Source organism: Petaurus breviceps, unplaced genomic scaffold, assembly GCF_028583685.1.
Source record: "Petaurus breviceps papuanus isolate PSGF00001 unplaced genomic scaffold, PetGlider_PUasm1.0 38, whole genome shotgun sequence".
In the NCBI taxonomy this organism is placed as follows: domain Eukaryota; kingdom Metazoa; phylum Chordata; class Mammalia; order Diprotodontia; family Petauridae; genus Petaurus; species Petaurus breviceps.
The window spans coordinates 82,719,606-82,738,159 of NW_027186304.1; the positions used below are offsets into that span (position 1 = coordinate 82,719,606).

The window sequence follows — 18,554 nt, forward strand, 5'->3', positions numbered from 1 at the left end:
TCTCTCTCTCTCTCTCTCTCTCTCTCTCTCTCTCACCCCCTCTCTCCTTTTCCCCTTCTCCCCCCTCTCTTTCTCCCTCTTTCTCTCCCTCTCCCCCTCTCTCTCTCTTTCTCTTCACCTCTCTCTCCCCGCTCCCCCTTTCCCTTTCTCCTCTGTGTGTGTGTATGTATAAAGGCTATGAGGTGTAGTATATGAAATATGAGTTTGGTGTCCAGAAAATGTCAGATTAAAAAAAATACCTGCCCAGAAAGACCTGGGTTCAAATTCCTCTTCCTATATATAGTATCTGCTGCATTACTCTGGGTAATTAAACCTCTAAACCTCTTGGTACCTCATATGTACCTGGCTCCTTCTCTTAGACTTCATCATTTCCAGAAATTCATTTTCCTGTAAGATGGAATCAAGTCTGAAACTCAGCTCTCCTCAGTATACTCTTCCCCAGAGGCCCTCCCTCTCTCTGTTTGGAAAAAGTGGAGAGCGTGAACATGGGAGACCTCCTCCTTCAGCATCTGCTACTTAAGAAGGGGGCCAAGGGCACCAGCCAAGCTTCAGGACTGAATCATGCCTTGTGTCCACAGGGTACCCTCTCTTTTCAGCTTTTTTAAAAAATGTATTACCTTTCCTCATTAGATTGTGAGTTCGTTGTGGGCAGAAACTACTTTTTACCTTTGTGTCTTTAGTACTTAGCTCAGTGCCTGGAACATAGTAGGTAATTAATAAATGTTAGCTTGACTGCCTAGGATTTATGTACTAAGACATAGATTAATATGTAGATTGTTGATTGAGTAAGTTGCCCCACACCAGTAATTCTCCACACTATAAAATCATAGACACATTCTTGTATAGTATGCATATCTAATTTTAAGTTATAATATATGTTGCATACATACTCATATAATAAATATAAACACACATTATGTTATATACACATAATATGTACTTATAGCTACATCCCATAGTAACTGTGACAAAATTCATGGTTGCAGGGTTTATTTTTTTTTTAAATCCAATTTCAGTTGCTTTCTCTAGAAGCCTACTTTTGATTCAAACTGTCTGTGGCTCTTTATGTATCCAAAATGAATGCTGTGGAAAATTTAAAGAAAAAACTTCTTAACTTTTATGAAGTTTGGAGAATGTGAACAAAATTATTTTTCAATGTAAAAACAAAGAACCATTCTCTCCAATTTTAAGAACTAAATATGTTCACTTTTAAGAATTTTAATAGGGCACTTTCTAAACTTGTTAGTATTGAATTAGCAATGAATTAGCTAAAATTGAATTAGAAAAATACTTAGCAAAACTAAGTATCGCATTCAGATTATGTGCAGTCAAGAGAGTCAATGACAAAGCCAATTTTCACATAAGAATAGTTCATACATAAAATAAAAAATAAATGCCAAAGTCTCAGGTCCTTTCTCTTTATGTCTTAAAAACAATAGCCTACATCAATACAGAACTTTATGGTTAATACTGCCCTTTAAGCATTTATGGTTAACAGTTCTTTAAAAACTTTGTTTCAAAAATCAGGAGTGTAGAGAAGCAATTTAGTAGATCAGTCAAGTCAGACAATGAGCATCTATTAAGTGCCTGCTTATCCAGATGCAAAGAAAGAAAAAATAATCTAAAAAAACCTAAACAACATAAAAATCAGTCCCTGTTCTCAAGGAACTAAAGTCTAAAGGAGGAGCCAACATGTGACCAACTATGTACAAAAAAGATAGATACAGGATAAATTGACTTAATCTTAGAGGATTAAGGAGGTCTAAAAAAGGCTTGTTTCAGAAGGTACAACTTTAGCTGAGAATTGGAGGGAGGCAGAGATGAGGAAGGAGAGAGTTCTAGACATGGAAGAGAATCTTAAGACTCATAGATTAAGAAAAAGTTATCAGCAAATCATTTTATGTAAATAAGTAAATCAATAAAGCATTTTAAGGAATATTTTTCCTTTTTGGAGGGCAATTGGGTTTAAGCAACTTGCCCAAGGACATGGCTAGTAAGTGTTAAGTGTCTGAAGCCAAATTTGAACTCAGGTCCTCCTGACTCCAGGGTCGGTGCTCTATTCACTGTGCCACCTAGCCATCCCCTTAAGCAATTATTTTAAAAATTTTAGAATAACTTTAATATTTTTTAATATTTTAAATTTATTTAATTTAAATTTAATTAATTAATTTATAATTAATAATTTTAAGAAAACCATATTATTATGGTTCTATTTTTATTCATGCACTTAAATCCATATCCCTTCCCCTTCCCTATGCAGCTACATTCATTTATACCCTTAGTCCATCTAAACTTTTTTCTTTTTCTTTGTTCCTTTGCTTACAAAAAAAAATTCAAAACAAAAGCTAACAAAAATGACTATGACCTTGTAGATTTAAGAGCATAGAAGCTGAGATACAGAAAAATTATAATTATGTCAATATAATAGTTTCAATTCTAGCAAACTAATAGTATTTATTTATTTTTGCTTTTTGGAGGGCAATTGGGGTTAGGTAACTTGCCCAAGGTTGCACAGCTAGTTGTGTGTGTGTGTGTGTGTGTGTGTGTTAAGTGTCTGAGGCTGGACTCATACTCAGGTACTCCTGACTCAAGGGCCGGCCCTTTACTCACTGCACCACCTAGCAGCCCCAACAAACTAATAGTATTTCAGAATAGTACTGAGGCCACGTAAAGTACAGGTAATACTGGAATTAAATCTTACTGGAAGAAAATTTATTTTAGTAAAATTTTTTTAAATAGATAGCAATTTGAAAAAGGTTAATATGCAAACAATTGCTTCTTATCTCTCTTGAAGATATGCTCCATTAGGGTAATTTAAAGAAAATACAATCCATGAAATTTCTATCTTGTACTGTTAAATAAAAAAAAATCTAAATATTTCATTTTTTTAGAGTTTAGTCTTTGTCTAAGGATATCTTATTATCAATTTTTCTTTAAAATGTAATTAGGCTCCTGGCTAGAGTACTGGGTGTAGTGCTGGTTTTGCATGTGTGGGATCAAAGATAAGGCCCATAAAATACATTACATTGAGCCTTTCTTTGCAATTTAAAGCCACCAACTGCCAAGTAATTACTGAGCATGGTAATGGTACCACAGCGGAGCAGAGTTAACAATGAGGGCATGTTTATTAGGATTTGCAGTTCAATGTGAATATCTTATAAAGTGTGCTCAAATCAGGTGCAAACCTTTGAGGGAGGTACAGGTCAACTGAAAGAAGAAATACCTGTGCTGAAACCCCTAAACAATTCCTTGTTTCGAATGCTGATATTACAGCCACAAACACTGCCTGAATGACATCTTAAAGATCTACCCTCTCCATGTCTTTGTTTTTTGAAAAAAAGAAGCTGAAAAACAGGAAAGGGCACTGTGGGGACCTGACTTGCTTATTTTCCACACAGTTTGACAGCTAACAATGGAAGGATTAGGGATAAGCTTCAGAAATTTCTTCCCTTATATGAGATATAAAGAAATATTTTATGCTGAAAGTCATTCTAAAAAAAAAAATGGTGTTATAAATGTTATGGCAACCCCACCATGGACCATGTTGAACCTGATGAGTATATGCTCTCTTTGCACATTGAAAGTACTTAAAATGTTTTTGTTGAATTGCATTTCAAGATAACCATCAGTTGGGCCTTGGGAAAATGGGGTGAGATAGTGAGGCAATAGTTTACATTCTACAGAAGTCATAACTCTCAGCAGGTAGGTAGAAATATAGGCACCAGGTCCTCGTCCTTGTCCTCCTAGAGTTTATAGTCTCATAAACCAGTAACAAATTTCAAATATCATGCTTACTGAAGAGTAATTTGTCAATCTCAATTAAGATAGCATCATAATGGAATAATAGGCAGATTCTTGTTTGTTATTTCTTTATGCAAATCAAAACACTGTTAATGTTTTTTATCTTTGCATTTCTATTACAACTAATACCTGAATGTCAGACTAGTGAAATGTCCTAAGTAAGGAAAGTAAGAATCAGGGCATTTTTCCTACTGAGTTAAGTGATGCCTTTTAATACTTCGTTTTCTTTACTTAGGACATTCTCTTTAACATCAAAAGATAAGCACAGAAAGAAATTTGGCATTCTAAACTTACTTGTAAGTTGGATTTCAGGTACTGGGTAACCATACAGTACAAAGACAGAGAGGGAACTGACAGAAACCAAGATAGAGGGGAGCTAGGAAAAACCAGATCAAAACCAGACTGGATAAAGCAGAGAGAGGGTTGAATATTTTCTTATATACAATCAGTAATTAAGTGCTTTCAATTCTTCATCACGCCCCTTTCTTTTCATTTCCACCTGCTATCATCCTACTTCCACCCTTTATTATTTCATATCAGGATGACCACAGTAGCTCCCTGTCATCTTCCAGTCTTTGTCATCAGATTGCCCCTCTCCCCCTTCACCTCCACCTATGCTGTAGACTTCCCTTTGTCAAAAAACCTTCAGAAAATAGAGGATATATATATATATATAACCCAATAGTACCTTGCACCTGCACTTCATAAGAAAATCTTGGCATTCAAACTATTCCACAGAAATTACCTTTCAAACTTCATCTCCCATGACTCTTCTCCTGATGATCTCTCCTTACTGTCTACTTAATAAGGTTTATGCATCCCCAGCTTTTCTAATGATGTTCCACTAGCTGAGGATGTCCTGTATTTATCCGAATTGTAACCATCTCTGAAGAATCATGACTCTACTTTTGTTCATACATATTCTACTTTTTTGGTCATACACATAAATGCATATCTCTTTCCCTTTCCCAACCACCCACATTCATTTACACCTTAGTCCATCTGAACCTTCTTTTTTTCCTTCCATCTCCTGTGAACCTTTCCTGGTTCTTCCAGTCCACTTATGCTTATAACAACTTACATCACTTGTTTGAATCACTATTTGTCACATATATTGTTAGGGGATAGAGAGGAAGCTCTATCAAAGTAGTCCAGCATCTTTTCTTCAATTTCTAGTCTTGGGGAGCTGCCTATATCACCAAGAAGTAAATGACTTACCCATAGTCACACAGCCCGAGGACAGAGGTGGAACTTCAATTCAGGTCTTCCTGGCTTTTAGGCCAGGATCCTACTATGTCATGCTGCTTCTCGGTAACATAAGCTAACTTTTTCACATATATATGAAATCTATAAATGGATTTCAAGTTCTTTGAGAAAATTCTTCCTTTCTATTTCTTTATATTTTGAAAAGCATAGTAAACTAGAAAGAATACCAGCCTTGAAGACAATAAGACCTAAGTTTGAATCCTTCCTTGATTTCTCAATAGCTCTGGATCCCAGGGAAATTTATTTAATTTGTCACCTTTAGTTACCTCATAAGCAAAATGTAGATAATTGCAGCAACTCTTATATTTCGCAGAGAAGGTGACAAACTTTAAAACATTACAGAAATGACAGTTATAATCCTTATTATTCCTTACAGGCACAGTTCAAATCCATCATTGCTCAATAAATACCTGACTGATGTCTTGGTGAAGCAGTAAATTCTAAAATATATGGCAAGAATCAAACTTCCTCTATCTTCTAAACCCAACAGCCCTTTGCCGTTTACCTTTTGCTGTCAGTATAAGAGCCAGCTTCAAGAAGGAATAAAAATGGTTAAACACCAAATACTTTCTCACTGTGTAGCTAACTGACTGAAGACTATAACCAGCAAGGCACCTGTAACTCAAATTAAGTTTACTAATCTGACTAAAAGATTCTGATGCTGTTGGTATTGGTGTATGAATGGCTATTCTATTAATTCAATTTAACAAACTTTTATTAAGCAACTGCTCTTTGTCAGAGGTCAATGAGTAAGAGTGAATAGAAAATAGGCCTTGGAGTCACAAAAACCTGAATTCAGCTCCTTCCTCTGCTACACACTCACTGTGTGACCCGGATTAGGTCACTAAACCCCTCAGTGCCTTAGGCAACTCTCTAACACTAAAAGGAAGCATGATTTGCATTGGTAGGGAGAGTTTCCTCATTGGGAGTTCCCTAATCCAGGGAAATCACAGGTTCAGTCCAAATAGAAATGTTTAAGGATCTGTGCTAGCCTCTGTATTCCTACACTTATGGAATCTTTTATGAAATAGCAGTGAACATCTAGGGAACTCCTAAATATGCAGGTTGTTTGGGGATACCTCAAGGGCACAGATTGTAGTCTGGCCTCTTTTTGTATCCGTAGTGGTTAGCACAATCCCTGGAACATACCAGGCACTTAATAAATGTCGATTGTTTGACTGGACAAATTTCAGGAGATCCATACACCAAACTGTGCCTTCCTAGGATCCCTGGAGCACAAAAATGAAAACAAAACTAGATCATTGTTCTCCTAGGATATGTATGTGTGTATATGAATATATATGCATGTGTATGTCTATCTGCATATGTATATGTATGTGTGTATGTATGTATGTATGCATGTGTAAATATATATATACACACACATTAAGAACCCTAAAGTCCTGCTCTCCAGGAGGTTACATTCTAAGAGCAGGAATAAAAAATATGTGAGAGGAATGGTGACCAGGTAAGGGAATTTTATTCTGAGAAGGCACAGGGATAGTAAGTAGAACAATAAAGGTCATCAAATGCCATGTTCTTTCCAGAAGAAATGGTAGTATTGATTTGATAGAGCAGAGGAAAGAATGGGATCTGCACAGGGATAAAAATAGTTGGGATGAAGATGAGTAGAAATGGTCCCAGGGTGTTCAAATCTGAGTGTCTCAGCTCCTTCCCTGGAATGGTCCCTGGAGATCTAGTCTGGAGAATGGAGCAACAGCAGTAAGGCAGAAAATGACTGGGGTGAAGATCAGGATATACTGTCCCAGGGAGTTCAGAGCTGAGTGCCTTAGATTCTCCTGGGCATGATTTATGGAAGTCTGGTTTAGAGGGTAGGAATATCAGCAGGGAAGAAACAGAATAGGAGGGGTTGCATTTAAAAAAAAAACTTTTCTTTAGCTATCACATATACGTACTTGAATGCAAATTCTTAGGTATCACCTATGTAACAGTCAATCATTTTCATGTTGTTCAACAGCCCTCTTAAGTGATGTCACATATGTCCCCTTCAGCTTTGATATTGAAGGTCAATTCCTATAGCAAGTCACGGAGAGTGATTTAGCAGAAATCACAGCTATTCACATTTTCTAGGGGAAAGAATATTTGTACACACATATATATGTAGACATATTTATACATACATATACATGTACATACATACACACATATAGAGTTTCAAATTTCAGCATTAAATAGGAGGAAAATAGACCTTGACTGATATGGTTCCTTGTTATTCAGTCACCACCTAGCTGCTCTGTAAATTTACTGGTTAACTTATGGACTGCCTTATCTTGCCTAAAAGTTATACTTTATTACATCATTTCAATGTTTTGTGGCTCTATTTTCTTAATTAAGTCCATTTAAAAATTTAGCTATATTGTAGTGAAGGGAACAAAAAGAAATCAGGTAAGTACAAGCACAACCAGCAATGACAAAAATCCTTCAGATCATTCTAAATCTGTGATTTTTCAATGCTATCTTGTAATTAAGGTAATGGTTTATTTATTCATGTTGCCACCAGAAAAAATGTATACTCTACAAGTCTCCTACTGTTCATTTAGAAGCACCAGAGTCAATGCTAAAGTCCAAATACCTTTGTTTCTGGGTTAGAAAAATGTTGGGATAAATAATGGAGATGTGGAAACAGTCAGAAGACTTAAAGATAGAAGATACAGAAACAGGAACAGATTGGGAGCCAAACTGAGGGAAACACTCGGAGTATTACTACATATAGAGTAGGCGCCCCATAGAAAAGTTCCTATTAAAGTCATATTGGGCAGATGTTACATTGTATTAGCTACAATACAATAACAGTTATGTGGTGCATTGGATAGAGTGCTGGGCCTGCAGTCAGGGAGACTCATCTTCCTAAATTCAAATATGAAGCTTACTAGTTGTGCGACACTGGGTAAGCCACATAGCCCTGTTTGCCTCAATTTCCTTATTTGTAAAAGGAGCTGGAGAAAGAAATGGCAAACCCCTCCAGTATCTTTGTGAAGAAAACACCAAATGGGGTCATGAAGAGTCAGACATGTATGAAATAATACAACAACTACTTTTGTTTTAACTCCTACATAGCCATAAGTTTGATCCGCTAAGGAGATCAGTTTGGTAAATTAATTAGATAACCTAAAAGTCAACGCAAGCTTTGGGCACCTAGTTACTAAAGCACCACCTCTGGTTACACAGAATACTGGGTATCCTTTATGTGCAGAGAGGTAAGCTGAAATGCTCTAGAGTTTTGTGGATTTTTGGTGCTTTGCACTATTTTTAGGAGTTTAATAGTTAATACTCTAATCAGTAGCCTTAACTAGACTATTTTAGTGAATTAGTTGAACTGTTACATTCAATTTCTCTACCAACAGTATTATAGAAGAAGACTAAGTCCCAGAATCTTAGAACTCTAATATTGTAAGGCACCTCAGTGGTCATCTAATTCAAAACTATCTCTATTATAACAGTTGGTTATTCAACCTCTTAAAAGCCTTTAATGAGGGGAAACCTATTGTATCACTTACCAAGACAATATTTTCTACTTTTGGACTGCTCTAATTATTGGAATTTTTCCTGACATCAAGCCTAAATTTTACCTCTTTGAAACTTCTAGTCATTGATCCTTGCTCCTGCCTTTAAGAATAAAACAAAGCAAATCTAAACTTCTATACCCTTTGGAGATCTGATCAACAGAGAAATAAGTGTTTCTTAAATTTACATGCTTTGGATACACAGGTACACACACGTATATACACATATTACAGAAGGTAGACATTTCCTAAATTACTAGACACATTACTAGACATCTATTAGAGGAAATTCCATTGTGACGTATTTGTTTGGTAATTACTAGCAGATGACATGAGGAATTTCTATATCTGTGAACAATGTCTGGTAGCAACATTCAAAGAGGCTTATATCTTGGGCTGCCTTTGTTCCATAATCCCCAATTAGTACACGCTACTCAGGTTGGGTGCAGCTAAATGGTAGTTGTGGATGCGGGCCTGGCCATGCCCCTGTGACATTTAGGTCTATGCAATAATTTCATTATTCCTTGTCTTCCTTGAATGATTACAAAGTTACTAGTGGTTGTCCTTAAAACCTGATAGATAGCAATTGATATGACCTTTTTAACCAGAAGAAAATCATAATGCTCATTTAGTGTTATAAATTTTTTGTGCCACATTTTCTTTAATAATGGAAGTTGGATTTCATGATCTCCAAGTTTTCATTGACTTCCAAATTTCATGTTATGTGTTAATGAAGTATAAAAACAAAGTTCTCAAAGATGTCCTAGTTAGTTCTCCCTGAAGCACCACAAGTCCTACACGATCTGAGAATGATGTGGCAATACCAGTATGATCCTGCATAGAAATATTGACCTAATGCCAAATTGCCTAATAATTACTTTTTTGATGTGTATTTCGATATTTACATTGTTTGTATTCTTGATAGGTATTACCAGTGTCAACCAGAAGAAAAGAGGATGCTTTTAATTTTGTAAATTGGCATGTACCTTAGTAACTATGAAAGACAGATGAACAGCAACACTTATGCCCTTCATTCTTCTCATAAGATGCTGTGATTTTTCTTCTCCCTACGTGTTGTTCTCTATACAACATTCTTTCTCTTTGTTCCCATCACCTTTGTTATAAAACAACATTTCCTTATAATACCCATTATGTGTTCTTCCCACAGATAGGATTACATTGAAGGAGAGACATTCTCAAACTTTTTTTTTTTTTGGAGGGGGGAGTTCATATTGCTGTAACATGCCCTAATTTTGTATTATATCAATGAGATCCAGTATCAACTTACTGAATGGCCTTCTCATTCAATCACCTAACCCACTGTGACTAAGCTAGCTCTCAAGTAACTGGTTCCTATAGAGACAGAACTACTACTCCATTGTCCAAGCATTCATTTCCTTATAACATACATAGTAAAGTACAACCACATATTTAGTAAATCCAAGATCAGTTCAATCAGGCTTGCTCCTAAGCCACCTGAGCCCTTTTCCAAGACCTCCCAAATCACTGAGAGGAAGAAGGGAATCCTAATAAGTCATTTAGCTTCTAGGTCAGGTCAGAGTGCCCTTTATTAACTCCTGGAAGGGTCTTTTAGAGAAAAAAGTTTTTTTTTCCATGTCATGTTTATTCTAGGCTTATTGAACAGAAGCCCACTTACAAGTCTTGCCAACTCTTAAGATTTTCTGAAGAACTGAACACATCACAAGCTTATGACATATTTCAAGCTATGATCAGTAACCTCAAGAATATGTCAGAACTCTCTTAGCCTTCTACTTCTATCCAAAACATACAAAAGAGTACAGTATGAAGATCCAATAAGTTAACAACCCTGTAGTACAAAATAAAATATGGTGATAAAGTTAACAGCAAGATATGCACATTTTAAATCATAAAAAATATGGGGAAAACATCTTCCTTGATATTCTAGATTAGTTTTCCTTAAACATTTGGGCTTAGTGAGGAAAAAGTTCATGTGGACCACTTACCCTAACTTCTAACTTGTCACTAAATAAAACAGCAAGATTGGGGTGAGGGGTTGTCTTTCCTGGACAAAAAAGCTTTGAAAGAAGACATATTTTTAAGTGTTTATTTTTCTGATTTTTTAGGAATAGATGCTCTCACTTCCAGATTACACAAAAATCATGACATTTCTTAAATATTACCACTTTATGGATCAAGAGATGGAAGCTTGTGGACAGTAGGTACCCAATGCTATAGTAATTCATTCAGTATCAGACCCAGGATTACTTTCTTGGTTCTAATCCCCTGGAAAAATTCGGTTTAAAGAAAGGAAAGATTTTCTCTTAAAATAAACTCAGAGATTTTGTATAGCTTCTCTAAAAAATGCTTCCATTGTGATAAATGTTTTTGAAACCACTGATACATACCTATCCCAATGAAAAATCCCCAGACCTTGTCTTAAATTATTATCTGTAGCTAATTTTGTCACTTGAATCTCAAGATTAATCCTCAATTCAAATTAGTTACAAATTGGCACATTTATTTCTTAATACTCACCCTTCCATATCTGTTAGCATAGGACCCAGTAAGCAAGGAATGGAAAACGATGATTGTCTCATCCAAATCCCAGATGAATACCCTCTGGAAAAATAAAAGCAAATCAATGTGTTTGTGTACCAATTACAGAAATGTATGACTCAAATTAACATTGATATGAAAAGTTATATTTAAATGTCTGATATACTTAAAATATTTTTTCAGTATTCTTACAGAGAAATCAAGCTGTGTCAGATATACCTTCTAGATGCCCATTAGTCCTACTAAACTAAATGACCAAAAAGCTAAAAATTGTATTAGTAATGAAAATTTATATATAGGGGAGAGTGCTAGACAGCAATATGTATACAATTATTTATTTGTGCATCTGTTGAATGGGCACAATCTCAATCTTAGTTCTGTAACAAAGAGGAAGGATTACTCCATCCTTTGTTCCAATAAAAGACAGCATTTGATTAAAAAGTAGACCATCAGTTTCTCTTTTGTTTCTCATATTTCTCCTCATTAAAATATGTATATGGGGCAGCTAGGTGGCACAGTGAATAGAGCACCAGCCCTGGAGTCAGGAGGACCTGAGTTCAAATTTGGCCTCAGATACTTAACACTTACTAGCTGTGTGACCTTGGGCAAGTCACTTAACCCCAATTGCCCTGCCTTCCTCCCTCCAAAAAGGCATACATATGTATTGGAAAGAGATAAGTTAGCATCCAATTCCCCCTCCCTTTTTTTTTAAAAGCAAAGTAGCTACATAACTTGAAGAGCCTCTTTTTATAGCAGATCCTTACCTAGAATGATATAAGGGTTGCTAACTAGAAATAACAATGTGCTCTCATTGGATTTTAAAGCCTTCAAAGTTGGAGTTATTGGTAAATTATTTAGACAAATTTTAAAAAATTACATAAATCCTGTCTCATTACCTATATACCAAGGTTGAATTTGGTGATAGGAACTGTAATAATAATGAAGATGACCCCATGGAATATAGTGCTTTCAAATGATCCTCTCCTTGTCCCTCGCATCCCCAACCCCTGACCCCAATCACCACTACCACCATATAAAAAGACTAGTAGACTAAAATGCTTTCCATTGGACTTTAGTTTGGCAAGCAATAAATATTTTATAGTAGTAGACTCAGAGCTATGAAATCTCCTTCTCTTTTAAGGTCTTCTACTTTTTAAATAAACATGCTAATGGTCTGCCTTAATATAGAACTATCCTCTACTCTTTGTATAAAGAATCTGTAACATTATTTTTGATGGCATTGTGCTAATTTCCAGAATTCATGCTGTTTAATAGGAAGTTAGGGGAAATATGAAATTTAATGAATAATATTGGCTTTTTAAGCAAGCATTAAAGAATTTGCCATCATACTCTGGGGGAAAATAAAATATCAAGAAGACAATTGCTTTGCTATATAATTTCTCTGAGAGATATAGCAGTAAAAATTATTCTGTGGTTTACCTATGCAAATACACCCAGTACCACCATCTAGCTGTTTCTTTTGGGCTCAGGCACATAACATACCTCAAGGTCAGAATCTGGTGGTGGTGAAGGGTTATTGTTTCTTCGGCCCCTCCCACGTGATTTCCCATCTGAACCACGGCGCAATCGATCTGAATCTGAATCTTTAATAGGTGTTGAAGGACTGTGGATTGTACTGTACTCTGCTGAAATACACAAATGACTTTCATCTTTTAGTTTTAATTCTATGGTAGCAGTTGTTTTAATTCAAAGGGAAATTTTAATAGCTATTTACACTTCATTTAACTTCAATTCTGGATTAACTTCTAATGATAGAGGTAAAGTTTTTTTTAGAAGGCAATTGCTTTGCAAAAATGTGAGATAGGATCATAGATTTTTTTAAAGAACAAAAACCATTAACACCAGTGTGATCAGACTACACTATCTTAATTTGAAATTCAACAAAATAAGCTGTATTCTACCTTAATATATTTCATTTTTCCCACCTGTGGTTCTGTGATACAACAATGCATGTTCAAAGTCATAGAGTAGCAAAAATACTTTGTCAGTTCCCTCTCAAATTCTCCAAAGGTAACTAAATGAATAGTTCCTAAGTCAAGAAAAGGATTAATCTGTCATAATAGTTGTTCTTCCAGTTGCCTAACAGTCCAGAGAAGACTTTTTGGTTCATGGAAAATGATAAACAGAAAATTAGACTCTAGGTTGAAGGTAGAAGTATGATAGTATATAGAATTGCCTCTCTACTGTCAGTCCAGGGAAATCACTCAACCAGGTATATATGACTCAGGTCATATGAGATGAGTATTAAGTGCAGGACTGTTCTTCTCATGTATGAGGGTAGAGAATATAATATATACCCTCTTTCCTTACACAAATCCAAAGTGTTTTCTCCATAGATTTGTGACACCCTGCTTTTTACTTACGTGAAATTACTTGAATATTTAAAAAACAACACATTAGGATTAATTACTAGTATTCTTATTCAGTTGGAGAGAATATGTTTTATGAAACCACTAATAAATTAAGAAACTCTTCATACAAAACTAGTTTTCTACTCTTAAAATATATTGTATAATACACTTCCCCAATATTTTTTCAAAGAATACATTAGCTTTCACAAAACACTAGGTCTTATAGAAGATCGCTACTAGCATGAAAATAAATATTTGCTTCAAGCTCTTAATAATTTACTTCTAATTAATAAATAAATGAGTAATATTGAGTGAAATAAAATATATTTTTAAATTGGGGAATGAGTATTTAAGTATGGTCTTCTATTGAAGGATAAAGCTATAAATAATCATTTAATGTTTATTAAAATAAATTTATAAACTATTTCTTTAAACAAGACCATAAACCTGAATTTTATACATATGTATGTGTGGTAACATGATTTACATTAGAAACATGAGCACATATTTCTGCTATATTTTCTATTATACCAACATTTGAAAAATGCTCAATACAAATCAAAGTACAAATCAATCATATCAACAACGTTAAATTTTCTAATTATATAATTTGCTTTCTTTTGTTTTCATTCTCAGTCTTTTTCTTACATTCACCACACACACACACACACACACACACACACACACACACACACACACACACATACAAAGTCAAGCCTTGTTAGTTAAAACAAAATGAAGGGTAGCAGAAACAAGATCGACAAAAACAACTGTCTTTAGGAAAGTGAGGATTCTTGAAGGTAGAATGCTGCCTTCCAGTCCATTTTCCTGTTATTTTAAAATATTAAATATTTAAAAAAATAGGGCTTCAAACAATCATCTTCGGAAATCAATTTTTAAAGATTTAGTCATTTCCATCATGTTGAAATTTGTCTGAAATTTTCTGCTTCAGAATTTTTCTTGCTTGTTATACATCTTGACATTGAAATATATGTTTTCTTTAATCGGTAGAGTTTACACCCTTCAAATATTTAATAAGAGATGGCAATTATCTTCCCTCAGTAAAGTTATTGCTTAGCTCAACTAAATTGTATAGCACTTATTGAGTTCTTTTTAAGCTTTCTGCAAACATTTTTTTCCTGTGGTCTGTAATGGAAATGCAGATTTAAAGATCTTCCCTGCCCCTAGGCTAACGTGCACCTGGAGCCTGGGGTGGGAGGCTTGTTTTTCAGTAGATACTTTTTGATTGGCCAGTGGGTCAATAAGGTTGTTACATTCTCTGAGCCAGGAGAAGGCTATATAAGCCCTGATGTGTAGCTTTGTTTTGGGACTCACTTTGAGAAATGTTCTGTGATTTGATCTGAATTCTGGGAAGCCGTTGTTGAGAGTCCCCCGGCTTTGAAAAACCCAGGATGTGGAAACCCAGATGTTGACTGGGTATGGATGTAATGGTTGGACAGTTTGGAAATCTGTCTACTTGATGTTTCTGTCTTGATAATTATGCCTGTATACTTTGAGGTTCAGGGTGCTGACCTTTTCTCCTGAACAAGGTAAATGATATATGTCTGACTGATTAAAGTAAGCTTGTTAACCCATTTTGAGTTGCTTTCCTTTAGCAAAGCAGATCCAAGAACCTGTGGTAGCTGCAAACCCTGAGGACGCTTGGGGTGCTTGCTGCTACAGGTCTTAGACAATCATTTCTTTTTTTTCCTCTCTGGACATCATGCAGAGTCTACGCCTATTTTTTTTTCTCAGAATTGCATCAAAGTGAAATAATACCCCTCTTTAGACTTTAGCTTTAAATTCTAGGAACTCAGGTGTTTAAATTTTAAATTTTGATTAATTTTAAATAATGTTTATTTTAAATAATAATTAATTTAAAAATTAAATTTTAAATAAACTATTTTATCACCTTTAAAAATATGGTTAACATTGTTACAAAAATAGCAATATACACACATATGATACATAAAGATCCTATGATTTTGTATACACAAAGATAAAATGAAAGAAGCAAAAAAATATTAATTTTTTTGTTAACATTTTTGTTAAATTAAGAAATACAGTGTGGTTGTTAGTACAGGTAGAGAGCTGGTCTTGGAGTTGGGAAGATTTTGTTTCAGGTCCTGCTTCTGATGATGCAGGCTAGCTGTGTTACCATAAGCAAGTCAATTAGTATCTCACTGTTTGGAGTGATTCTCTAAAATCATATACATCAGATACAAACTGCTATGCTGAATCAGTGGAGACAGTTTCTGCACCAGGAATTCCCTCCCTTGGTGAAAGCACAGATCTTGACCTCGCCCTACCCTGCTCCTTCCTATTCTCCCCAAATCATCAAAGTCAGTATGGCATGCTGAAAAGAGAACGTCACTAGAGGAAGCTCTGGGCCTGATGTTGCCACTGGGTGCCCTTCAACAAGCTCTTGAATTTTTTTAGTTCTCAGTTTCTTCCTATATAAAATGAAGAGCTGTATGAGATCATCTCTAAGGTCTTTTCCAGCCTCAAATTATTTGCTTTTATAGTGACAGAAATTGTCAAAGAATTATACAGTTTTAGAGTTGGAAGGAATCTTAAGAGTTACTTCATCCAATGCCCTACCTGATATATGTCATAATAACATAGTTAATTTTTCCCTCCCTTCAAGAAACACATGTTCTCTGGACAGAGAGGCCACTCTTCTCCTAGTCTGTTCATAAGCTGAGTGCAGGTCTAAATACATAGATGTCTTTCTGTTGAAGTTTTATGTTGAAAGTCTCAATCCACATGTCAGAGAGTCAGAATAACAATGGATATTTAAAAGATATTCAACAACTTTATACAAGCTGAAAGCAGATTATATTTTTACCCTCCCTGTTTCCATGTAAAGACAGCAAAACCTTTTACCCTCAAATTTCTCCAAACAAAATGGTATGGAACACAGGGTTGCTTCCTACCTTTGGGGAGACAAGTACATAAGGCACTTCAGGGTATCTGTCAGTTACTTCTTCAGTTATTTTGCTTTCCTCTCCCAGACACAATAATGATTCCAAATCAAGATAAAATGCCTGCGCAGACTTGAATGTCCTCTACCAAGTGACTTCTCATTCCTAACTTAATTTCTTGCTTCTGTGGAAATGTTTCCTCTTCAGTCAGAATGGCCTTTCTCTCATATTTACATTGCTCTTTCCCCTCAGGCTGTCTTTATAGATATCTGAAATAGTTTCCAGGATTTTTTCCAACCATTTTCCTTCCATCCTCAATAGCAGAACAGAAATACCACCTTCAGGAAAACCTCTCCAGCTTCAATCCTTCCTTAATTTATTTGTACCATTACACAATGTTACTCGTTCCTACTAAATACTATATTACATGTAACAGTATCTTCAAAGGTCTCTCCCACTGAGACTATAGATATTGTTACCTTATCTTTAAGAGAGGCTATAGAATCTTCAATATAGTTTAACTGCCAGTCCATTAAGAGTCACCTGTGATGGCTTATTTTCTTGTCATGATTGAGGAGAGAGTGAATAAGGTATCCGGACACTAGGTGGGGGGGGGGGGGAAGGAAAAAATGAAGAGGACTTTTTTTTTTTTTAAAGAGAAATGTTTTAATTTTTGTTATTCAAAGGAAAGGAAGAAATTTTTGAGAAGATATTTACCTGGCATCTTGAGATAACTGAATGATGGGACTACATCATATAAGTGAAAAGAAATCAATGTAGTAATACAGACATTCATCTGTCATATTTTTCACAGTTTAAATATTGTGAATAATAATTTCTGCTTGCATTATTTTGTATCTTGTTAATGAGTTGCATGGATAGTAATAGTAACTTTGCCAGAGTGACTAAGAGGTCCACAATACACAAAAAGGGCTAAGAACCTTTTATAAATCACCCTCACAAATTTGGTTTACAAAGAGTTCTGCAAAGAAAACATGGATTGAAGATAACACTAATAATTTAGGCACAAGTAAATAAGAAAATGATAGATCTAACTCTCTCTATTCCAAGAGAGCCTTTATCATTCACATCATGAGGAAAATGCAATGATGACCTAACTGGATCTTACAAGAACTTGGCTAAAAATAAGTAATTTAATGGATAGTAATTTAAAAAAACTAAATTTTAAAAAATTACTTAAAGAATGAACGTTGAGACAGAGAGAAACAGAGAGACAAAGGGAGAGACTATGTATATTTGTGTGTCCACATGTACTGATCCTCATGAGAAAAAAATCATGCTATTCAAAATATATTTCTCTCTTCCAGCTCTTATATTGAACTTATAGTATACACACACACACACATTTATCTTCACTAAACTAAACTAACATTCTAACCACATCTCAGATTAATTCATTTTCTTATAAATCAATTAAATTGAACAAACAGTCAATGACTACTTTATACAAGTTGCTGTGTTTGGTGTCGGGGATGTAAGATAAAAAACAAAACCAAACAAAATGACCCAGTCTCTGCTTTCATGGCTCGTAGAGGTTGATAAGATCGTAGAGGGTGATAAGAGCTGTGTTTAAACAAGTGTTACATAAAATAACATAAAACATAATGGAGGAGAAAACATTTTCATTTAGGATGGAAGAGACTTCAGAAAAGAGGTAACACTTGAGCTGAGCTTTAAAGAGTAAGAATGATTTTAACAGTATGGGTGAGAAGACTGTGGTAAGCACATTGCATTTGAAGTCAGAGGGCTTGGATCTTATCCTGCCTCCATCACTTACTAAGTATGGCTTTGGATATGTAATTTTGCCTATGTGCCTTAATTTCCTCATCTAGAAGATGAAAGAATGACTTCTGGCATTCAGTTTCAGCTTGATGTATTCATTATGCTGTTATTGAACTATTATTGCCAACAGAGGTTTCTCAGCATAAACTCCTGCTTCCAGAATATAGAATGGAATACCTTATCCCTTTTACTTTAATATGGAGAAGATGGGGAACAGCATCTGACACATTCTAACAACTCTCCCTCAAGTTAGCTATGTGGGTATTAGCTTCTGAAGAGATAAGTCCATTTTAGGCATGAGGAACAGGCTGAGCTAGGAGGAGGAA

At 35.2% G+C, this 18,554-nt stretch overlaps 1 protein-coding gene across 3 annotated transcripts in view; it reads right to left on the reverse strand.

Moving 5' to 3' along the window:
- EYA1 (EYA transcriptional coactivator and phosphatase 1) overlaps positions 1 to 18,554 on the reverse strand; it is a 345,032-nt gene that overhangs the window by 65,661 nt on the left and 260,817 nt on the right. For all 3 annotated transcript variants that reach the window (XM_069100112.1, XM_069100110.1, XM_069100111.1), the window contains 2 exons: positions 12,633 to 12,775; positions 11,109 to 11,192 (listed from right to left, as the gene is read on the reverse strand). In XM_069100112.1, coding sequence (XP_068956213.1) covers positions 11,109 to 11,192; positions 12,633 to 12,775 — 227 coding nt within the window. The remainder of the gene's footprint in view (positions 1 to 11,108; positions 11,193 to 12,632; positions 12,776 to 18,554) is intronic.